The 23,969-nt window shown below is 56.5% G+C and overlaps 1 protein-coding gene across 3 annotated transcripts in view; it reads right to left on the minus strand.

Moving 5' to 3' along the window:
- FOXP4 (forkhead box P4) overlaps positions 1-23,969 on the minus strand; it is a 49,858-nt gene that overhangs the window by 11,106 nt on the left and 14,783 nt on the right. For 2 of the 3 annotated variants that reach the window (XM_061362977.1, XM_061362976.1), the window contains exons 2-8: positions 21,119-21,329; positions 13,901-13,990; positions 6,796-6,918; positions 4,959-5,045; positions 1,385-1,532; positions 769-973; positions 417-521 (exon numbers count right to left, since the gene is read on the minus strand). In XM_061362977.1, the coding sequence (XP_061218961.1) occupies positions 417-521; positions 769-973; positions 1,385-1,532; positions 4,959-5,045; positions 6,796-6,918; positions 13,901-13,990; positions 21,119-21,313 (953 nt within the window). In that variant the 5' untranslated portion in view covers positions 21,314-21,329. The remainder of the gene's footprint in view (positions 1-416; positions 522-768; positions 974-1,384; positions 1,533-4,958; positions 5,046-6,795; positions 6,919-13,900; positions 13,991-21,118; positions 21,330-23,969) is intronic. The other variant, XM_061362978.1, reaches the window with a different exon arrangement.

Below are 23,969 nucleotides of genomic sequence, written 5' to 3' on the forward strand. Positions count from 1 at the left end.
AATCCCGGCTACAAAGAGATCTAATTGCAAATGAACTAATTAAGTAAACCTCTGACGAAGCGTGAAAACAATTTGTTTGACCCTGACGCTGGCAGAGGGCTCCTCGACAGCGGAGTTAATCAGTCAGCGCCGGAGCCCAGGAGCGGTGTCAGCGGCTGCCATCTGCTTCCTCCCTCCTCTTGCCCCCCCCAGGAGGGAGCTGCAGACTCCTGCCTGCTCCTGCCCATTGCACTGGGGCTCTCCTCTAGCAGCAATCCCGGCTGTGCTTCCTTCCTGTTGCATGGGCCTCTCCAGCAATGGACAGACTTTGGGGTGTCTGGACCTGTTTCCCTTCCACCAGCCCCATGTGTCCTGGCCTGAGAGCAGGGCTGCACCCCTCCTCTGGGAAGACCTCCCTCAAAAAGCAGAGCACTTACTTGACAAACTGTCCCAAGTCCTCACAGAGGGTTTCGCAGCCAGGCCACTTGCACTCTCCGTGGCCATAGAGCGGGTGGGAGCCAGGGGTCTCTTCATGGGAAGAGCTGCAGAAGAGGGAAAGGGACCATCAGATGGAGCAGCCACGATGCTCCAGCGTTCCCAGGCATGGCGCCAGCTCTCAGGAGACCCCACAGTGATGTCTCCCTGTCCTCTGCAGATGCATCAGTGCAGGCAAACACTGATGAGGTGGACTGAACCCTCCCAACCCTATTGCCAGCCCCACAGGTGATGGATCCCAGCCCCTTCCACCTCTCCTGGGGTAAAAACACAAAGTGCCAGCCCCGGCTCTACCTGTCCCTTCTCGGCGTGTGCATGGTGCTCTGTCCATTGGGCAGAGGGTGATGGGAAATGGGAGGCGAGACCTTGGCGGCCGAAAACGAGGTAGAGTTGGAGGTGTTGGTGCTGAGGTCGAGACCTTCTTGCTTGATGCTGTCCTCGACGGGCTGGGCGGCCGTGACCTCCTTCCAGAGCTGCTGGAGGTCCGAGGGGCACACAGCTATGGCACAGGGAGAAAGCACCCGCTGTCAGCGGGGAGGAGCAGCAGCACCCACTGGCACCCAGGCACCGGGCTGGCTTGGGACCCAGCACCAGGAAATCATCACCCAAGGCCAGGCACACACGGCCCCATCGTGATGCCCAAAACAAGGCACCCGCAGCACCCAGAGTCCAGCAGAGCATCCCCAAAGGGGAGGAGACCCCAGTGCCCATACCCCAGTGCAAGAGGAAAGCAGGACCCAACCCAGCTCCAACTCTCCCGAGCTGCTCCAGCATTAACGCGATCAGCTCCCAAACTTCAGATGGGAAAAGCAGTGACCCAGGCCTGTCCCCTGCCCTCCCTCACCCGCAGCAGGGAGAAGCTGCAGCCGTGGGGCCCCCCTCAACGTGCTCCCCACCGCAGGGTCCTTACCTTGGGGCAGGGTCTGCAGGGGCACAGAGCCCTGCCCCGGTGGGAGGCTCACCAGCCCCTGGCGCTGCAGGTTGAGCAGGTGCTGCTGCTGGAGCTGCTGCATCTGCAGGAGCTGCTGCTGGAAGGCCAGCTGCTTGTTCCCTAACGGCTGCCGGGAGACAAAAGGGAGAAATCAAAGCCTGTTATTGCCAGCCTTGCAGCAGGAGCCTCGCAGGGGAGGATGGCAGCAGCGAGGGGTGCCCATGGTGATGGGGTTGCAGCCCTGCATGCTCCATCCCGCTGCAGGGCCGGTCCCATTGCGGCTCAGCCGGACCCGGCCTTGGAGCTGTCGGAAGAGGAGGGGAAGAAAAGGGGAAGGGAAAAATAAAGCACTGAAATGAGAGGGAGTGAGCGGAGCTGGGGGCTTGCTCAGAGCAGGGAGCAGGCTCGGAACGCACAGAGCCCAGCGGCAGGGTCATGGAAGCACTGGTTTGGGGTGGAAAGGACCTTGAGATCATCCAGTTGCAAGGGACACCTTCCACTAGAGCAGGTCCCACACGGGGAGGCTCAGCACAGGGTGAGCTCCCACAAGCATCACTGAAAGCAAGGGGGCTGCCAGCACCCAGAAGGCATCCTGGATGCACAGGACCCTCCTCTAAACACGGAAATGGTTCCTATTTGCCGAAAATGACCATTACAAGCCCCTTCCTGAAGGAGGGTCACAGGGGAGCAGGTGCCCATCACCCTCACCCCAGTCACAAGCACACACGGAGCAGGCAACTCTCCCACCATCCCCAGGAGCCGGCCGCGCTCTGACCAGCAGAGCTGGCCCTAAACTAGTTAGACAGGACGAGTCCCTGGGGAGGCACCAAGAAATCCATGAGAATTAACTGAAGGGGAGGGAATTCAATTAGGGATGGGGACAGGCAGCTGCTAATCCGAGAGCGGAGCTGCCCCCGGCCTGCCCGGCCTCATTAGCGGGGCAGGCGTCCCCGTAACCCCTGGAACCCCTCAGAGCCCTGTTTGCACAGACGCTGCGTGCAGGTTGTGAGGATGCAGGCTGGCAGCAGTGGGAGATATGGGAGAAGCCACTGTGCCACAGAGCAGCCGCTGCACCGCAGGGCCTGGAGCCCACAACACCCAAACCCCACTGAGTGCGATGGGTGAAGAGGTGCACCCATGAGCAGAGCCACCCTCCAGCATCAGTTTGCCCTGGAGAAGGCAGGGCTGTGAGATGCTGTCAGCCCCCAGCCTTACCCAAAACCTCTCCCTGGCCATCACTCCATGAGCTTCACTCCTGGCAAATGCTGGCTGGGTCGCTCCCAAAGGGACCCTCAGCATCTCCCCAGAGGAGGCTGCTCTGTATTAGGGCCTGTGTTTAGCATCCAGACACCCCCCCTGCATCCCAACCCTGCCTCCTGTCCCAGCACAGGGGCTCGGGGTCCAGCGCTTCCCGTACATTAGACGCAGATGACTGGGTGCAGCTACCGGGGTAAGAGCCGCCGTCACTTTGATTTATGAGCACATCAGGAGGAGTTTCGGCGTGACACGCGGGACTGACAGGAGCAGTTCATTAAGCTGACACCAAGGTTAGGCAGCAGGCAGCCCCCTTGCATCCCCCCCTCTTCCCCTACCCCAAGGCTCGGCAGAGGGACAACCCCCTGCCCCAGCAGCTCTGGGGGCACATGGAGACCCACTGGCCTTGAACCCAGGGGATATTGGGGTCTCTGCACCCGGATGCTGCTTGCAGCAGCTGGGCTCGAAGAGGAAACGCAAATGGGAAAGAGTGGGATGGCAGAGCCCAGCTTCACCACCTCTGCCACGAGGGCCTGGAGCCATCCCAATCCCATGCTCAGGATGCTGCTAGAGCTGGGGGCTCACACTTACACCCTGGAGCAGGAAAAGGCTCCAGGATGGGCTGGGATGTGCTGCAGCTTAGCCCCATCCTGGCGGGACTCATGGATGAGCTGTCCTGCTTGGCCCCTTCCCTGCACCCCAGCTCACAGACACAAAGCACCCCCGCATCCTCCAGGACAGGATGCTGCCGACAGGCGCTTCCGACACATTCCCATCCTTCGCGCTCCCTCTTTTCCTGTTCTCCCCTTCCCTGTGCTCCCTGGGGGACCTCCAGCCGTGCTGCTCCTCCTGGGGAGACCTGAGCTTCTCCTCCACAAGGTGCTGCTGCCTGCTCCCGGCACAAAGCTCTGCACCAAAGCCATTCCCACCTGCTGATCCCTATCCACGCTCAGAGACACCCAATGACACCACATTAGAATCAAGCAGAGGGGAAGCAGAAGGTGCCTGGTTCACAAACCTTGCAGCAGGGCTGTAATTAAACACCATTGTGGAGTTCCATGAGGGAGCTGACGCTGGCCAAGAGCGGCTCTGTGGCGGCATCCCAGACATGCCAGCTATTCCCTGTGCCGCTGGGGGAAGCAGCGGCATCCCCATTCCCAGCATGAGGCTTCGTTAACAGCAGCTGCCCAAATCCTCAGGGTGAAGCTGACCCCACAGAGCCCAGCTGGGGTGCTCAGGGAGGGGGAATGCTCTGACATCCACTCATGGAGATCCCCTCAGTGATTCCCATAGCCATGGGGTGGTGGTGCCGCAGGAGCTGGGCACACGCGCCCTCAGCATCACCCAACTCCCCTCCCACCCTGCCAGCCACTCTCTTTGTTAGCGGAGAAGTTTCTTGTCTCCTCTGTACCATTTAATTAAAAGTTAACCTGTGCTTTTTAGACCAGGAACCCGCTAAGCAAGCCCTTTGTTAGAGCTTAATTATATCCCCGTTCGCGGCTGCAATATAACATCACCATGGCCAAGAGGAAAGTCCTTGAGGAAGCTCAGATTTATGCCTCCCCCATTCCCAGAGCACGAGCAGCTACTCCAGCTCCTGGAGATGGCTCTGATAAAGCCTGACCCTGCACACACTGCATAAATACACCAACATCCTGCACTGAAAGCCTGGGTCAAAGGCTACCGAAGGCTTGAGTGGGTCCTAATCCGACCCAGAGCTGCCAAAGCCACCCTATTCCCCTTATGCTGATGTGGGCTTTGCTGAAGCCCCCACTGCAGCCACCCCAGGGCACAGTCTGGGCTTTAACACTTCCTCCCTGAAAAGAGAGTTGAGGTTTAAGTCCTTTTTAAGGAAAGGAGAGCAAAACCCATCATGTAAAGGGAGTTATACAAGACTGATGCAATGACACCAGAATAAGCACTTGTCCACCAGCAAAGGGCCTGGTCATCGGGGGGCATCTCCCATTGGAAAAGGCCTTTGCTGGCATCACTGCTGTTTTATGTGGTGTTTGGGTCTTGCAGAGCTGCCTTTCCCAGCAGGGAAAGCCCTGGATTGAGCTCCCATCTGACCAGCCCTGCTCACCCACTTACCAGGGTGCTGTGCGCCAGCTTGCTCAGGAGGGGCTGTGCCAAGAGCCTGGCAGGGGCAGTGCATCAGGAAGGGATGAGCAGGATGTCCCCATGTCCCACCCCTGCTGGCTCCCTGCGTGCTGGGATTCACACACACCTTGTTTTGTGCTGGGCCCCCTTTTATTTGCTGCCAGATCTGATGGCCCAGAACCCGTCAGCGTGAGCTCACCTCTTTGGGTTGCTGCTTTCCAGCTTGCTGCTGTGTCAATAGCTGCAGGTGAAGCTGCTCCTGTTGCTTCTTGTAGTATTCCTGCAACTGGGAGGGATGGGAGGGGAGAGAGCAGAATTAGCAGCAGGAACACCCTGGTCACGTCTCCCTGCCTGGCACTACCCCATGCCCAGCACCGGCTCTGCCACAGCCACGTCAGTGCCTGGCACCACGCCGGCAGGGCAGGCTCTTGGCAGTGGGTTAAGAGGAAAAGTCCTCTCCAAAGGAGCCACAGCTGCAGAAGAAACCTTGGGACACACTCCCAAGGGCTCTGCATGCCCACAGCAAGTGAAATCCCTGACCACCACCAAGCCAAACCTGCCATCCGTTCTAATGCCGACCGGTTGGCCTGGCTCTGCCCGGCCTGGCCCCAAGGAGGAGGGACACAATCCTGTGTGTCCTAGGGGGAATGTGAACCACCAGGAGGAGGGTGAACCCTTTGACAGATGCTCTGGCATGTAATGCGGTGTTTCAGCAGTGGAGAAACGCCAGCTTTGGCACAGTTGAACCCCAAAACACCCCTGGGGGGGCTCCCAGTTGGGAAGAGGCCAGGAGGAGCCACAGCCCATGGTCTGCACAGTGGAACCCTGCAAGTGCTGGGGGCTCTGACCTGCATCCCATTCCATGGACACCATGGAAAAGCACAGGCAACCCGGCCCCTCACAGCAGAAGAGACAGAACCACCCCAGCCCTGCACCGAGCCACCCAGAGGGTCCCAGTCTGGGACGTGCCGCCAGCTCTCGCCTGGCCCCTAAATAAACTGGTGGTGATGGATCTGCTGGTAGGGGGGAGGCAGAGGCACCGGGAGGTCACTGAGACCCAGCAGCCCCCTCCCACCACCCCATAGCCCCCGCGGTGGCGGCTCAGGAATGCCCCTTTGGATGCCGGGAAGCCTTTATCAGCTCGGGGCTGACAGCAGCGACTCGGCTCTTGCTGCCTGCGGACAGGTTTGGAGAGCCGGGTGTTTACCCAAAAGCCAATCAAAGGCAGGGCTCTGCAGCATGGTCGAGCAGGGCTGCAGGAACATTGGGTCAGGGGTGAGAGGTGTGATGTTTGGTTTGCTTCTGGTGGAGAATGCGAGCTATTCCGGCCTGGGTTGTTTAATTTGCAGTCAAACGTGTTTCTTTATCCGGCTCCAAAGAGCCTCGCAGAAGGACCCACCCAGGGTAGTGTTTACCCTTTGTTCTTTCCCTGGGGCCAACCTTGAATCCTTATCAGCCTGTTTGGAGTAAACAGGTACTGGAGGCAGGAGGAAGGGTGGGGAGGATGCTTGTGGGATCCCTCCTGCTCTCCCTCCCGCCGGCGGGAGGTGTTTACCCAAGCAGACCTGTTTTGTTTTGGAGCTGAGGTTTGGTTTTTTCTGTCTCCTCCTTTCTCTTCCCTCCCTGTTCGGTTTCCACTTGACAAGTGCTCAAGAAAAGCCAAGCGGGGCCGTGAGAAACAAACCCACGCACCGGAGCTGGACCCAGACACCGACCCCAAAGCCCACAGGGGCTCTGCTTGGGGTCCATAGAGCCGAGAACACCCACACTGACCCCACGAGCTGGGCAGCTCCAGACCAGCCCTTGTGCAGGAGGATTTTGGGCTTTGACACCCTGGCTGCAGGCAGCAGCATCCGGCTTTGCCAGCACTGTGAGCACCTGCAGCTCTTTTCATCCCTTGGTACTGGACACGCTGGGAATCCCTAAGGAAACACAGCGGGGATGCAGGAGCCCAAGGAGGAAAGGACCCATCCGCCTGCCTGCAGCAAGCTCCAGAGTTCATGGATCACCGAGGAGCTGCCCAGGAGCAGCGTTACCTGTTGCAGCATTATCGCCTGCTGCTGCTGCAGGAGGGCCTGGAGCTGGGGTGGTGACAGGATCTGCTGCATCTGCTGCGGCGTGATCATCTGCGGGGACATCATGGCCACGGACACAGGGACCTGCGGAGGGGACACACACATCACCATTCCCAACGTGGAAAACCCTCCCCTGATGCCAACAGCCTGCCAGTGCCTCCTGGGCATCCTCCATGCCCCCCACCCTGTGTCACCTTCAGGCTGCTGACATGTGCACAAGGGGGACTGGTGATGACAGGGACACGCTCCATGGTGCAGCTGGCACTGGGGCAAAGCTTCCTAAGCCCCGAGCTCCCCCCATCCCGGGGCAGGATGCTCTCTGCCCATAGGGTCTTCTTTAAATGCAATTTACCTGGAGGGCCTGGGAGTCAGGAGGAGGCAGCAGCACATGGGCAGCCAGCTCCAAACCACGGCTCCCTCCCCTTCTGTGAGCACGGGAAAGGTGCAGGGCATTGCTCCTTCCCTCCAGGTCCTGAAGGATGCAGGGAGGAGGGAAACCCCAAGGGAAGTGGGGAAGATACCGATCACCCAAATAACTTTGCAGAGCAGAGCACGGAGGAAGAGGTTACCAGGTTTTCCACAGACACACATCAAAGCTTTACCTCCAGCTGACACCAGTAACTCACAATTACCATGCCAAGCAGAGGGAAGGCTGGGAGAACCTGACAACCCCTGCCTTTGGTTATCATCACACGGGTCCACACCCCTGCGGCAAAGCACCACAGAGGTGTCAGTGATGGATCCCAGCCCAGGTGAAGCGATGCTGCCTTCCCAATCCTGCCTTCTCCCAGCCCCCTGCCCATCCCACCAGCCCAAAGCCCTTCCCAAACGCTCAGGATCTCAGAGACCAAGGGACAGAGAATCAAAGCAACCGGATTCAGAGCCTGGTCCCTGCCAGCCCCTCCTGCCCAGTGATGCTCAGACCCCTGGGGCTGCTTCCCCCCTTCGGCCACCCCCAGTGAGACACAGAGCAGGGACAGGACCACAGGGTGGCCCCATTCAGTCCCTCCTGCCTGTACTGGGTGCCAGGCTGGAGCACACTGACCTTCAAGGGAGATTGCAAAGGCTTATCTGTTTACTCAGGCATTTTGCTGGAGGGAGGCATGGCCAGCGGCCGAGTTTCATTTGTGGCCGGCAGTTCCCCCCCCTTCGTGTCAGTTATTGATTAACTGCTGCATGTTCACACCCAAAGCCTGCTGCAGGGCACCCTCCCCTGCTCCGGTTGGGAGGAGCATCCCCAGCAAAGGGGTGCTGGAGCCATGGGAGCCCCTGCCCTGCAGCACCAACACTGGGACAAAGCTGTTTCTGCGCTCAGGTGCTCGCCGACAGCTGTGCAAAGCCCTCGGTGAACATCTGGAAGGGAGGATGCTGGCGAGGCGGGTGCGAGGAGCACGGGCATCCCGCTCCTTTCCCTTTGCCAATTCATCAGCTGGCAACGTGCTCAGAATGAGAGCCCCTGATTAATTGCTGCTCCGCATCCCCGCTCCGGGCGGGCTCCCACCCCCTCCGTGCGCCCGCTCCCACCCCGTTTGCTGGCATTTTCAAATCGGAGGCATCCTAATTACCGGAGAGTTATAACACCTTCCATTTCTCACCCAGCGGACTGACACCCTGTCAAGAGCAAAGAGAATTGCCAGAGGTTTTGACAACACTAATTGCCCCTATAATCTAAAAACACAAAGGAGAGGCGATTAGTCGAGAGGGCCCCAGCTCTCGATCCGACACGAGGTTTTCACAATGTTACAAGAAAACAAAAGTGATGCTTTTTAGAGTTTGATGGCTGCTAACAAAAGCAGAATTATATTTTCATACAACCTTTGTCTGCAATAAATGGCTTTCTTTTTTTTTCCCCCTCTTCTGCGCTCGGATGCAGAACTGACACGGGGAAATGATGGTGGCTTCTAAAGGGGGTGAATGGGGTGAACCGGTGCCGGCTCTAGTGAGGGGCAGCCGGGCTTCACCACCAACCTGAGCCCCAACTGATGCTGAAGCCACAGGAACAATTTCCCTCCTTGTCCCAGCTCAGGTTTTCCAAGGAGGGCAGGAACTTTCTTTAGGAGAAATTCCCATTTACAGCAAGTTTTGACCCACTGCAGCTGGTCACCACATGTGCCAGTGCCTTGAACACTGCCAGGGATGGGGCAGCCACAGCTTCTCTGGGCACCCTGTGCCAGCGCCTCAGCACCCTCACAGGGAAGAGCTTCTGCCTAAGAGCTCAGCTCAGTCTCCCCTCGGGCAGGTTCAAGCCATTCCCCTTGGCCTGTCCCTACAGGCCCTTGTCCCAAGCCCCTCTCCTGGTTTCTTACAGGCCCTCCGGAAGACAGTTCTAAGGTCTCCCTGGATCTTCTTCTCTTAGGATCCCTGGATAACAGGAGGTTTTTGGGCAATGGTCACCTCCAAAGCTCAGCTCCAGGCACTCAACACCACAAGTGAGAGCAAAGGGTGCCATGCAGAGCAACACAGGAGGTACAAGGGATGAGCTGTACCCAACTGCCTCCATCCATCCATCCATCCATCCCCTGCTCGCGCTGCACCCGGCAAATCCCTTGGGAAGCAGGTCCCAGCGTCACAAGCTGGCATCTGCCAGACACCGCGTCAGGAAGGGTTTGACTCACGCCTTGGCCGGCTGCCACCCCACACAACTGCTCACTCACAGCTCTGCTGCCTCCCAGGAGCCCGGCGCTGCGGCTCACACCGCGAGCGGCATCTCCGGGGGTGCTCTTCCAGGCGGTCCCGGCTGCTGGAATCCCCGTGTGCTGGGATCAGCAGGCAGCGGGTGGGAACACAGACAGGTATTACAAGGAAACTCAGCACAGGGCGGCTCTGCCAAAGCTGGCTGAGAGAAAGAGGACTGGGCCGGGCGGCCGCAGCAGGATCGCAGCGATGCTCTCGCATCACTTTTCCTTAGGGATTTGATGTTGTTTTGACGGGAAGCAGATAGCAGCTCCCAGCCATGAGGTGGAGCAGGGGAAGCCGTGGCCCCATGGCTGATCCTGGTTCCATGGCTCGGCACAGCACCAGCACCGGGATATCCCCATCACCAGCCCTCAATCCCTGCATCACCCATGCAGGGAGGTTGATGCAGGAGCCACAGTGTCCCCAGGGAGCACGCTGGAAGCTGGAGGGAGCATCTCCAGGTACACACCTTAAAACCATACATAAAGCTCCTGCATTGGGGCAGGCACAGGCCAGAGCTCATCTCCTCCATCCCTGATGACCTGGGAGCCTCTGCAAGCCCAAGGATCACAGAATCCCAGCCTGGTTTGGGTTGGAAGGGGCCTTAAAGCTCATCCAGTTCCAACCCCTGCCATGGGCAGGGACACTTCCACTGGAGCACCTTGCTCCAAGCCCCGTACAACCTGGCCTTAAGCAAACCTCTCCCCATGTGGGTGCACACCAGCTACCTGCAGTGCTTTGTGCTTCCCATAGAGCCCATGGCACTGCACATCCTTTTCTCTGATCTGATCTCGGGGTTCAACTCCCAGTCAGACACAACAACAAACAGGTCTGCACTGTGTTTCTTGTTTGTTTAACACTATTTTCAGATCCAAAACCTATAGCAACAAATGAGGAGCTCATCTGGGAGCTGGGAACAGGGCAGGGGGGGAACAACCACCACCAAGAGCACCTTTGGGTCTGATTTCAGGGGCAGGGAATGAGCAACCACCCCCCCCACCCCAGAGCACCCACTTCTCACTGCTGCAGCTGGATAGGAGCAAACCTTCCACCCCCATCCAGCCAAAGCACGCAAGCACATCCCCACATCCCCTCCTGCGCGCAGCATCCCCGAGCAAGTGCCAAGGTTCTGCTGGCTCAGACCATCTGCAAGAGCTTCCAGCGCCTGAGGCCAGGCAGCAACGATGACACTCACATCAGCCAGGGTTTATGTACCCTGACGGGTGGCACAGGGCCACCCAGACGCTGCTCTGCCCCTTCTGCTCACACCACGCTGTGCCCAGACCTCACTGAGATGGGACAGGGAAAATGGACCAAAATCGACGCAGCATCAGAGGAGAAACCAAACCCAGATCTGCACGGGAGCTCCAGCTCCATGGGGCTTTTATGAATCCTTTGAACAGCCTCCACAAAAGAGGATTAATTGCCCTGGGTGAGGGTGGCAGCAGCACAGGGCGAGGGGGCACCCATGTAGCTGCATGGAGGGCAACTGACCGCTGATTATGTCGCATGAAAGGAAAGAAGGAATAGATCCCTGTTACGCTCAACCCAACGTGCATCCCTGTTAGGATGGGGAGACACTGATCACCCATAGCTGCACTGTGTGCCACTGAAGTTGAAAGGGATTTGGCTGGGGGATGCTGATGGCAGTGGGGATGCTGTGCCCAGCACCGCCTTCCTTGGGGCAGGATCCCACATTTCCTCCATGGGCACTGGGTGCTGATGAAACCTACAGGGACTGAAGGGACAACTCTGCTTCCCTGTCAACCCAAAGCACACGGCAAGGAGCTCCGGGAAGGATGAGGGGGACCGGGGACCGACACCGGTGCTGCGAGTTCAAATGGCAAAGCCTAGCACAGTGCAAGCCAAAGCGGACGCGCTGCTGAGCTTTCTCCGGGCGAGGGAAGGCGCAAGGGCTGGTATTGATCTCCTTCATTCCCCATTGCACTCAAGTTTCAAATCAACAAAATGCACTTTTCCGCTCCGCTGCCCTCCCCGGCCGCCGCAGACAAAAGAAAAGCAATTTCCCACTGGTTGCTCCAAACTCCTCTCCCCTTCCCTCCCCTCAGCCCCTCTCCCACCTCAGAGGCTTCTGAACCTCAGCAAGTTGGCCTGGGAGAGGCCTGGCTCTGAGCTGGGGAAGGGACCCCAAAGAGAGCACCCAGGGTTCAGCAATGCCTCCAAGCCAGAAATACCCCAGCACTGCAAACACCAGTTCAAACACGCTCCAGCACCTCGCACCGTGGCTTCCCTGCATCCCAGCAGCATCTCCCCACACCGGGAGGAACCGGGGGGATCAGCTCCCACAGGAGAGGAGCACCCCGCAGACCAAGACTCCTCCAATGCAACACTGTGTTGGCAAGTTTCTAATAGCTTTCAAGTTGCAAACAAATAAACCCATTGGAAGGTGTTCCAGGGTGTTTCCAGCTGCAGCTCGAGCATCAGCTCTGAGGCTCTCCCCACGCACACCTCCAGGCATCTGGGGGTAGAGAGGTGCTCCAAAACAACCCAAAGATCCCTGCTGAGCTCAGCAGCTCCTTGCTTGCACAGAGCACACACTGACTGTTGTTAGTATTCCTGCTGGCTGGGTGCCCCATGAACGTCCCATCCCCATCAGCAAGGTGGTGGGGAGCTGCTCCTGCAATAGCAAGTGCATGGGGTTGTGCAGTGCTGGCACAGGGACCAACCTGGGACTGGGAGCCAAGGAGAGGCCACTGAAACATCAAACCCCAAAACCCCCAAGCGATGTGGAAATCCAGCTCCCAGCCACAAGGGTCCAGGCTGGCTCCCAAACACTGCAATGAACCCCAGTCCTGCTCCCCCATCCCTCCCCAGCCAGCGGCTGCTGCACTGGGACCCAGCCTTCCTCCTCCTCCTCCTCCTCCAGCCGGCCTGGCCAGTCTCATCCACACCACGCTGCTGTTAGATAAACTTCCTTTCAAAGGAGCCTGCTTAATCCTCTATCTCCCCTCGGTCAGATCCCGCTCCAGCTGCTGGGGGGGAGGAAGAGGCCGGTCGCTGCTGAGTTATGAGCTATTTCTGACTCACGTCTACAACTTTCACAAGTCCTTTTGCAAGGGAGAAGGGGAGGAGGGGAAGCGAAGGCAGATCCAGTTCACTCCAGTGGAAGGATAGGCAGGGACGGGAGGCGAGGGAAGGAAAGGCAAGAGGGATTGGGATGTTGAGTGAGCGGAGTGCATGGCGCATCGATGGGAGCAGCCAGGAGAGCACAGGCAGGGACACGCACCCATGGAGGGGAGTGAGGCGCCGGTTACCGGAATCTGACTTCACCCTCGCTGCCTTTGTCCTTCGCAGACATTTTCCATGCAGTGACTGCATTTCCTTCCTGCCAGCACCACTGGAAAAAGCTGCCTGTTTGTGCCGCGGGAGCCCTGACTAATTCCCACTGCCCGGACCCGGCTCCTGCTTCTCATCCCAGCAGGGCTTCCAAGGCTCCAGGCTCCATGACCCCTGCAAGGTGCCCACCCAGCACCAGCAGCACTGGGATGCACTGGCTGAGGCTCAGCCATCCCCTGCTTCCCAAGCCAAGAGAGGGACAAGTGATGCCCCATCCTGCTCTTGTGCCGGCTCAGCCTGGCATCGGCAGGACCCCCAGCTCTGAGAGTGCTTGTGCTAATTACTTTCCTTTGTTAATTAAAGCCACGTGGCTCTAATAAAGTAACCTGCTGTTCTCTGATAAATTTAATTAGCCTGAAGGGAGAGCCCCTCCACACAGCTATTTAAATTGTCACTCTCCATCGCTTGGGCTTTGCTTCTTTCTGCCTCCCCCACTCCCCAGGTTCACATTCCTCTTCTGTCCCTTCCCTTTGGCAGAGGACAGCAAGAAGTGGGAGGTCCCCTCTCTTGTATGGGAGCCAGATGCCACCCAAGGGTGCTGCATCCACCTGAAGACCCATTTTCCTGCCAGTGCCATAAACCCCCACCTCAGATGGGCCTTTCCCCTGTCCCATGATGGAGAACCGGTCCTGCACCGCCCACACAGCATCAATCCTGGGGTGCTCCGACCCTGGGAAACCACACCTTCCTATCCAAATGCCATCCCAAGGGATGACTATACACAGTGACCTTCTCTCCCCAGTGACCTTCTCTCCCCAGTCCTCACCTCGCCTGGAGCCAGCCTTCCCCTCGCATCACCCTTTCCCACCACCTCAGCACACAATGGGGACCACAACCCCCCAAAAAGAAGAGATATCTGGAGATATATAGAGAATTTAACTCTCTGTGGGCTCCTGGCATGTTCCAGGCATCCCGAAGCCAGAGGTGATGCACATCTGCGCATGTGCTTTCCCACAGCACCCGACTGCAGCTGAGCCCTCCCCGGGAAGGGGGTGATGGGGAAGGGGAAGACACACACACATCCTGGGCTCACCTGCACCGCCGGCTGCTTGCCCTCATTGCTGCTGGGGGAGCTCAGCCCCGTGGCCTGCTGCAGCAGGAACTGGCGTGCCACCTGGAGAGCCTGCAAGAGAGACACAGCGGGTGGGCAGGAGGAAGGCTGCCCGCCTCATCCTCCTCCTCAAGCAATGTATGAGAAGGGCATGACCAGTACATCCCATTACAGACCAACCATTCCAACCCCAGAGCCACTGAGGGCCACAGGGGCTTGGGGGCAGCCCTCTTCCAAAAGCCCTTCTCCATCTCCATCAAGTTGCCAGGTCCAGCATCTTTGTGCCTCAGCAGGTTTTCAGCACAGCCAATACATAACCAAAGGTCCTGTGCAGGGGTTTGCTCCCTGATTTATTCCCCCTCTGCATGGAGCCACCAGGACATTCCTGCTGCAGCCACTGTTGCTTATGCCTAAAGCTCCCATCTCTAACTTCACATCAGACTGCCACACCGGAGCCCCAGGAAGTCCCCCTCATTGCCCAGCTTCGGCTCAGGCCAAGTGCAGGATTCCACCCCGAATTCATAACCCATGAACACATCCCCATGGAGTTTATAGTGGTGCAGGAGGAGATCAGGAACTCCCACAAGTGACCAACACAAAACCTGCTTATTTTTATGGATGCTTGCCTATAAAGAGTTCAGGGTTTCCTTAACTTGGTTGCAGGATGAAGGTGCCTCGCTGGGAAGGTTTACAACAGGTAAAAGAGGGAGAAACCAACGTGAATGGATAGAAAGCACTTGTGGAAACACAGGCAGGCACAAGCAGCCATGAGCGAGCCATGGCCAGTGCCCTGCAAAGAGACAGTGGGGAGAAAGGAGTTGGCCACATGTGAGCATGGCACAAACCAGGGGCTTCAATCAGGAGCCAAGACAAGGAATAAAGCTCCACCAAAGGGCTGGGGTTTAGGTCCCATTTTGTGCCTCTCCCTGCAGGGGGCTGCTTGGGAAGAGCATATGAACAGACCTAAAGCAAAGGCTGTCCGAGCTGTGCCCCACGTGGGGGTTTTGGGGGATGAATCCATCCGACCCACTCCTTGCACGTGGACAGGCATTAGAAGTGCACTTGCAAAACGAGAGGGGATTTTAAAGCCACTGCTGAAAGTGGAGGCTGCGAGCAGAGCATTTAGCAGATTCAGACCATGATCATTTCACTGCAAGGACCCCAAACCCAAGAGCTGTGCCCCAGTCACAGCACAGGGCAGCCTCTGCCCTCCCCAGCTGCAGTTGCCACCACATGCCTTGAACCAAGTGGCCTCAAGAAAGCTAAAAGATCAGGATCCAAAAGCAGATGGGATCCTAACATCGCACTCTATAATGCACCCAGGGTGCACCCAAAGCGCCCCCTTGCCTCTTCCTGAGCATCCCTGTCTGCTGCTGGGGATGCTCCAGCCCTGCACAACCTCTCAACTTGCAAACTCCAAACGATTCTAAAGCATAAAATCCATGAGGACAAAACACTGCAATTTGCTGCTGGGAATCCTGATGGCACGAGCCCGTGGTCCACGTCCTGGAGCTGACACAGGCGCGCTTCTCCACGGGCATGTTATTTCCCTGTTATTAACGGTAATAGATGTGCATCAGTAATGTGAACACAAAAACTATGTGACAGTTATGACAGCTCAAGGTCTGATAGTTTAATTACTTTTTGAAATGAAAACAGTAATTCCCTTTAAAAGCCCAGGGTGGAGGGATTCAATCGACGCTGCTCAGCGCACAGCAGGCCCAAGGCACTCATCCAGGGATGGGTGCTGGACCATTCCCTGGGTGCACACCGGCTGCTCGAGCTTCAGCTGCCTTTGCCATGTGTCCGATGGACAGAGGTTTGCATGGATCTGGTTCTCCACCTGCACCACATGAAATCCCTCCCATGTTTGCAAGGAGCATCTCACCGAGGTGAGCTGGTGAGGCTGCCCCAGCCCAACAAACAGTGCAGCGGGTACGGAAGGCACAGCAAGGAGGGGACAAACAGACACAAAGCAGGGTCCAAGCCGAGCACCGTGCAGGACTTCTCCCAGTGTCTCCCTTTCTAACCCCAAACGCTGTCTGGCCCCAGGTGCCACCGTGTCCCCACCACATCAGCTCTCAGGGGGGAATTGAATTCACTCCCCGCTGGCTCTCACTTTGCTGTGCTCTGAAGCACGAAATTACAAGATTTACAGGAAACAAAACTGACATGGCCTTACAATTGCACATGGGGGCCTCCCCCCAGCACCCGGAGCTCCCCCCTCCTTCCCTTCCTCCATCCATCCATCCCCATCACTGGCAGCAAGTCCACCTCAGCCTGTGGATGCTGTGCCTAACAGCACACGGCGCTGCAGACCTGTTGCATGAAGCAGCTGGAACCCCAAGAACCCAGTTTGGGGATGCAGAGCCCTGTGCTATATCTGTATTCGCTACCCTCACCCTGCAGGGCAGAGGGGACTGCAGCTGGGTGCAGCCTTTCCATAGGGATGAGCAAGGATGGTTCACCCGCATCCCCATCCTCTCCTTTGCATGGAGATGTGGGAGCAGAAGGAAGCAATCCTGCCTTGCAGAGTGGATGGGATTCCACCTCCTGGCTCTGTGAACCAGAGGGAAAAAAATGACTTTTTATTTAAAACCCTGTATCCTGCTGCATGGTGTTATTCAAGAACCATTAGCACGTTACCCGTAATTAGGAACGAATGGCTTGTGTCAAATTCATCATGCTCCTGGATGGCTCCCTTTGATCAGCAAATTATCCCATAAAAAAGTATGTAATGCCTCAGACACTTCCATCAGGAGCTGCTGCTGGTCGGCTTTGCCCTTCCCCAGAGCAGGTTTCAGTGCTGAGGAAGAGGATGGAGACCCGCACTCTGCTGGGGGTGGCCCCTAACTGCCCCATGCTGCATGTAACACACCAGGTTGTATGGGACAGGGAGGGGTCAGTAACGAAACAGCGCCTGGGATTAATCCCAGGTGTGGGAATGCTCTGCTCAGACAGCAGCCACCCTGCCAGGACCAGCTCCAAGCTGCTCCCATGGGAGCAGAGGCTTCTGTGCCAGGGCAGGGGACACTGCAGTACCCAGCCTGTGGGATTCTTATCTCCCCCTGGGGATGCCAAATCCCTTCAGTTCACTGGATAAACCCACTGCATCTCCTCCAGCAGGGAAGCAGCCCGTTATCCCAGCTTCCCCCAAGTGTACCTGGGCTTATTGTTAATACTTCCCCCAAACACTCGTGCTCTGGCCAGTGGGATACCCCTGTCCATGATGGAGGCTCCCCACGAGGGCCACCTCTTGGCTGGCTTCCTATGACAAACACCACAAACATCCCTACCTCCACAAGGACCACCATGTCCCACCCAGCCCCAGTGATGGAAGTGCTTGAGGAGCAGAGACAGCAGCTCCCATTCCATTCCATCCCATAGCACAACCTTGCCCAGGGTATTCCTGACCTCCCTCATCCCAGCAGGTATTTCAGTTTAGGAGGGCACACACATAATTATGGTGCTGGGGCCAAAGCGGGTTTGCCTGGCCTATGGTGGGAACTGCCCAAAGCCAGTGTGGGATTTTCCACTTGGATGGGATCAAAGCACTGCAATGGGGTTTTAATGTCCAGCGAGTGAAAAGCCACCCTAAAAATGACACTAAACCAAGAGCTGTGCAAAGAATGGGGCAGCAAGTGGATCTACAAAGACAGTCTGTTATCGTCCCTTTTCCCTCTGTCCCTTTTGAGGATAGAAAGAGATTGGGAAGGGATGAAAAAACATGAAGAGAAAAAAAAAAGGAATAATTTTACACTAGCCTCATAAAAATGACATCGTCACATTCCAGAATTAGAGCTATTAAAACAACACACACACATGGGTATTTTTAGCTGGATATTAACAGTAAATGATGCCATATTGAGAAGCGCTTCCACCCAGCCCAGCCCTGGCTGGGCTTAACCAGAACCAAACTGCTCCAAAAAGATCAGAATTCACAAAAATGACATAATTCTTCATAGGGGAAGGAGGCAAAAAACCCCAGAAAGCCCTTCTGACAGCAGAGCAGCCCCGGCTGCACTCCCATCGCTGCACACGCTAATGCCTGCGGACTTGCTTCCTCCACTCTTGCCTCTTCAATCCTGCCAGGCGAGGGGTTAAACCCATTCCCACTAATGAAGAACACCAGGAACATGCTCCCGACAAGCCTACCCCCGGAGGGAAAAAGAGAGTAACAAGAAGGGAAACCCCTCCTTGTTTTGTACTCCGTAAAATAGGAAGTATAAACCAAGGCACCTATGGAGAGATGAGTTTTACTTAAGTGCTCCGGTCTCATTTTATCTGAAATACCCTAATAATAGCGGATTACACAATATATTTGAGATGTGATCACATGCTTTATGGAACAGTATCTGTGCCACGGCAGGGAAGTGCCTCCCCCCCTTTAACTACCAAAAAAAGTCCAATTTGCTTCTTTTTCAAGTAAAGACAAAAGTCTTACTTTTGTTTAATAACTACACATTTCTTCCGACACGTGCCTGCCATAAACTACAATTTCTTTTTGCATAATAAAACCCCACCGAAGGATGATTTTCCAGATGGCTCCATTTCCATAGGATAACAAGTTGGAAACCGCTACCATGCAGCCGCCATGCTCGGGGATCTTCCCCGTGACTCCCCATGGACATCCCTGCTCCGAGCACCTTGCACTCCCGAAGCTGCAGTCTCTGCACCCCATGGTTTAAACCCTAGCTCCGGGGTTCAGCTTGGAACCTGGGATTCTCTGTAGGGATGCAAGGAAACCCTGAAGAGACCCAAACTATGGGAGAGCAGCTCCTGTTCGGCACACCACCATGTGCGATGCCCACCCATGGGTCTCCCCTGTATCCCCAGTCCCAAGCTGGCGCATCCCTCATCCTCCTCCCATTGCAGGGATGCAACATCCCAATCACTTGGTGCCCCTGTTCCCTCCCCAGCTGAGGGGTCCGGGGTGGGGGGAACCCATCATGGCAGGGCCAAGGGGCCAGCCCCACGTTAAAAGCTGATGAATGCTCAGTGATGAGCGATGCTCTGCAGCCCGGCTGCAGGATGTCCCCGTGCTGGAGGTCTCACCACGTTCCCACAGCAACAGCGGTGGGAGCCCTCCCATGCCCCCATCCGACCTCTCCCCTCTGCCACCCCCGGTACAATGCCAGCAGGCGCTATTCAACCTTTTCAGCCCAACCCCACCATTGAAGTCCAGGGATTTAACCTGAAAACCATCCCCTGGGCTGCGGGGGAGAGGGGAAGGAAGGAGGGAAGGGAGAGGGGGATGCTCCAGCTCTGCAGCCTGTTCCTCACCCCATCCCATCGGGCTCCTGCTCTCCCTCCAGGTGCTCCAGACCGCAGGATGCTCTGCAGTGACATGGACAGGCAGAGCAGGCGCAAGGAGGAGGGTGACAAAGGTGCAAGCAGAGCTGGACACCCCCATCCTTTTGCTCTTGGGACTGCCCAGAAGCCACAAACCAGCTTCAAGGGGTCCCCAAACACCTCATGAAACACACAGCTCCCTTCCAGCTCCCACCCAGGGCACCCACCTCCAAGCAGCACTAAGAAAGTGGGGTTTAACCTGAGAAATCCCTGCCAACAAGCACCAGGGTACCTGATTTCACCCTTTCAAAAGGAGGCTGTGGATACCCAAAAAGGTCCAGTCCAGCTCACGTCACCCAAAGGTGCAAAACCAGCCAAAACAGAGGGCAGAGCACAAGCCCCCAGGGAATGAACCCCTACAGACACAGTTTTAAGCCACTAGTGGCCCCCAAGGCCAGGTTGGGCTTGTTGAGTGGGGGGGTCCACCCCTCCACACTCCCAAATGGGTTTTGGGGGGATTTCATACAGTTAGATAAGAACTGAGGGCCAATATTTCAGGAGCCGGGATGGAGGAGCTGTGAGATGGGAAGAGCCCAGTGGTCCGAGATCCTGCCTGCGCCAATGGGATGCTCCCAAGGATGGTGCAACGCCTTCATAAAGCACCTAATTGTGCAAAGCTCTCTATATGGGGACATTTATTCCTGACCCCAGCTGGTGCTCAGCCTGTTCCCTGAAGCATGAAGATTGATAGCGCTCTGGATGGTTTCCTTCCCCCTTCCCAAGGTGCTGTCATTGCGGATGTCATTTGGTTTTGGAAGTTGACCAAACCCTTCACAATTCCATGTGCCAGTGAGTTTCCCAGGGCAGTTACACTGGGAAGCCAAAAGAAGCAGCGCAAGAGGGTGCAAATCAAACATAGGATGTACTTTGGGCAGGGTGGGAGCAGCGCCCACAGGGATGAGCCAACAGCAGCTGCAAAAACCCCTTTTCCCCCTTATTTTGCCAAGGAGGTGACCCTGTTTCACCACCACGGTGCCTGCCCATCCTCTGATGTGCACCGTGCAGGCTCCTTCCCTGGCAGGGTGACTCGCAGCAGCATTACACGCATGATTAGCCTTCAGATCAGGGGAACGGGGGCTTAACTGCGTGAGAAACGGCTGTTATTCAGGTAATGGATTTACAGCACTCGCTACTAAAGTATCAGACACAGCAATTTTTTACAGCTTTCACGCTGGAATTTATGGCTCAGGGAGGCGATCTCCATCCCAGGCAGGGATCATTGCCTTATTTAGTATCCGAGCAGGGAAATTTATGGTTTTGCCCAAGTTTGTTTTGAAAGGTAACCTGCAGGCACGCACGCAGAGCCCCCCTTCCCCACAGCGCACACGATGCAAGGGGAGAACGTGGGCCACGCAGCTCCCCGAGGGGACAGAGCTGCTCCATGCACATGTGGCAGTCCCACATTTTCAGATGTGTGAGGTTAATTCTTTACCTTGAAGGCACCAGGACCGCACCCCCCCCCAAGGATGGGGACCACCTCTGGGCACCCTCCTGGGTAACCAAAGGCAGACCCAGAGAAAACCTGCTCCTGATTTTACATCCAACAGGTCTTTTCCCTGTTCTCCTGCACCCTGTGTGGGTCCCTGTGCCCACTGGGAGTGGAGCAGGCAGGACCACCCCAAACCACAGCCATCTCTGGGGCAGAAGGTACCAGCCCACGAACTGCACCGGACCAATGGGCTCCATCTCCTTAGGGATGTGTCCCCCAAAGGCAGCAGCACTTGCACCCCAGCTTCATCAGGGATGGCCAAAACTGGTGCCAGCCCTGGGGGACGAGAGGAGGGTCAAATCCAGCGCTACCCCCAAACCTGGGTTTCACATTGGTAAGAAGCAGGGTGTCTCTCCTACCTGCTGCTGCTGGAAGTGCAGGAGCTCCACAGGGCTCATCTCACCATTGGTCTCCCCACTCGTGGCTCCTTCTCGTCCTGCACCCGCTGCAGCGCCGCCGGTGCCGCCGCCATCGGGCTGGTTGCTGAGGCTGCTGACCCCGTTCTGGCCGGACGGAGTGGACCGTATCGTCTCCGAGGCGGATTCAACCATCATGACTTGCTAGCAGGACCTGAGGAGGAGGAGGAGAGAGCATGAAACCCCTGCTTGGCAGCCCTACTTCCACATGGCCCCATCTCCCATCCCCATGAGGTCCAGCAGGGAGCCGATGTCAAACCCTGGCCAGCTTTAGCCACATTCAATTGACTCCATAACCCAAGTGTGCAGCAGCATGAGCTGCCGTGAACGCGCTGTACAACACTGAGGAAAACAAGTGCAACCCATCCCTTTGGAAAACACCGTGGTTTCAGCTTTCTCCCAGCCAGATGCAAGATACAAAACCCCAGGAATCCAGGCATTTCTCACAGAATCCCAAAATATTTCACTTTGAGGCGCTGGAGACAGCGAGGCTGCTCCCCAGGCATGTGGAGCCGGGCCATGCATTTCACCATCAGAATCCCAGCAAAGCTGACACGTTTCCACAAACCAGCACTTCCCTGGCATGAAGTTTGCCATCAAGATGAGGAAGCTCAAAAGGTACCCGAATGGAACTGGGACATGGCAGAATGAGAGTGTGGGGTGCTTCAGGAAACACCCATTGGAATATCCTGCCTGCATCCCTGGCACCTCCGTGCACCCCTTGGGTACCATCAAAGGACTGAGCTGGGCGCTTCAGTGCATGTGGCTGTTCTTGCACCTCATTGCATGCAGTTCCAGGCTTCCCTCTCACCAGGCAGCAGCATAACACTTGCAAGTCCATGGGATGCCAGCAGCAGCCTCAGGGCTGGAGCTCAGCTCGGCCACCAGAGCTCCTGAGGCACCGCACGGAGCCGGAGGGAAGCACCAGCACCGGGAGAGCTGCGGGCTGGGACAGCCGCCTGCACCCCAGTGTGTGTCTGGCTGCAGGAGAGCTGGGATCTTGGCTTCAAGGCAATGACATGGAGAGACCCTGCTCTGCTGGGCTGGTCAGCAGGGAGCTCGTCAGCTGGGAACCTGAGCATCCCAGATCCCGGCTAACACTGGAGGAAACACAACCACAGCATCCAGCACCAACCTGAGCCACCAAGCCCTGGCGGCCACATCCAGCCCCAACACCCGTGGCTCACAGGGAGCCCTGCCAGGGCAGGGGGTCTCTCCCTGCTTCCCAACACACATTCTGCTCTGTGGAACAGCACAGGATACAGTTTGATCTCATTCAATCCAGCTCCTTCCCCATCAGCGGGTGCTGGAGCGGGATCGGCATCCACTCACCGCCGTTCGCAGCCGGCTGGTGAGTTGGGAACAGGAGGGGAATAAAGAAAGAGGGACAGGAGAAGAGATACCATTTCTCTGCCTTTTTCTTCTCTTTTCCCCCCTGTCTTCCCCCTCCCCGCCCCAAAAGACAGAAAGACAAACTGCGAACAACATAATTGCTGAAATGTGGCGTGTAATAATAGCTATTCAGAAGCTGATCATTCATATTAAACAGGGTGAAGCAAGCTTCTCATTTGCATGTTGGAGATTATATGCATTTCAAAAGTCATTTCCGCAGGGTATATGACTGACATTAATTCCCATGTGGAGCTGTTGGCTCCCTCCTGTTAGCCTGGTGCTACCAAACCCAAGCAGGGCGGCTTGGTAACGGGATTACTGGGCTCTGGTTGTGCGGGAGCATGGCAATGTTGGAGCAGCTTCCTGAGAAAGTATGGGGAACGGATGGGGATGCTCGCTGATATCAGGAGCAAAAGGACCTGGAAGAAAGCACCTCCTCCCCCTGCCCAAATCAAACAAGAGCCTGCAGGAATACTGAGCTATTCCTGTTTCTTTCCCCCTTTTCCTTCTCCTTCGAGCAGGCAAGCGGCCTCACCGGGAACGCCGGGCTCTGCCCCTGCCCAGCAGTCACAAGGCACGGCCCCGGCCAGAAACTCAGCGGGATTCAAAAAGCGATTTGACTTTTATATGGAGAACAAGAATATCCAGAGTTACAACAGGAAGTATTAAAAAAGGGAAAAAAAAGGGGAAAAAAAAAAAAAAGGTTTTGGAAAGGATATAAAATTTTCCTGGCTTCGGGGCACAAATTGAAGCGTAACTACTGGGAATTAGGAGGAAATCTCCTCTGGTGGAGGAGCTGTGACCGTGGGCTCGCTCTGTCATCCCCAGCCCGGCCAGAGGCGGGATGCTGGAGCCGATGAGCCGCGCTGGGGTCCGGCCGGGTGATTCCCAGGACACCAGGCCAGGGGTTCCCTTTCCAAGTCTAGTAAAACTCCACTTCCCGTTCGCAAAGCCTGCGGGACGCTGGTGTCTGCGCTCCCAGCGCTGCAAGGGAAGTCATAAAAGAAAGTCATAATAATAATGAAAATATTTCCATTCATATAAAAGTTCTACAAAACCTTCAAGAAAAAGAGCGAAGCCAGGGTCTGCAACGCTCTGAAAGCGACTTAAATCGGGAACAAGCGTTTTCCAGCCAGGACTGAGCTGGGATGATTGAAGCCGCGTTGGAAGGAGCAAAACCCGGCTGCACGACTCGAGCATCCCTGTGCATAGATGGGGCAAGCCACAGCATCCCGGCTCCTGCTTTTCATCTGTTCTAGTTTAAACACAGCCAGCGTTTCAGGGATTCTCCATACGCTGGTATCCAGAGGGTCTGATCAGGATCAGACTTCCCCGAGGCATTAAGGCAGGGACCCTGACAAGACAGTCTCCACAGGGATACAACACCCACATGAAGCAGAAA

This window comes from Neopsephotus bourkii, unplaced genomic scaffold (assembly GCF_033783945.1).
Source record: "Neopsephotus bourkii isolate Nb327-2 ecotype Australia unplaced genomic scaffold, CSIRO-AGI_Nbou_v1 NB_1139, whole genome shotgun sequence".
Lineage (NCBI taxonomy): Eukaryota > Metazoa > Chordata > Aves > Psittaciformes > Psittacidae > Neopsephotus > Neopsephotus bourkii.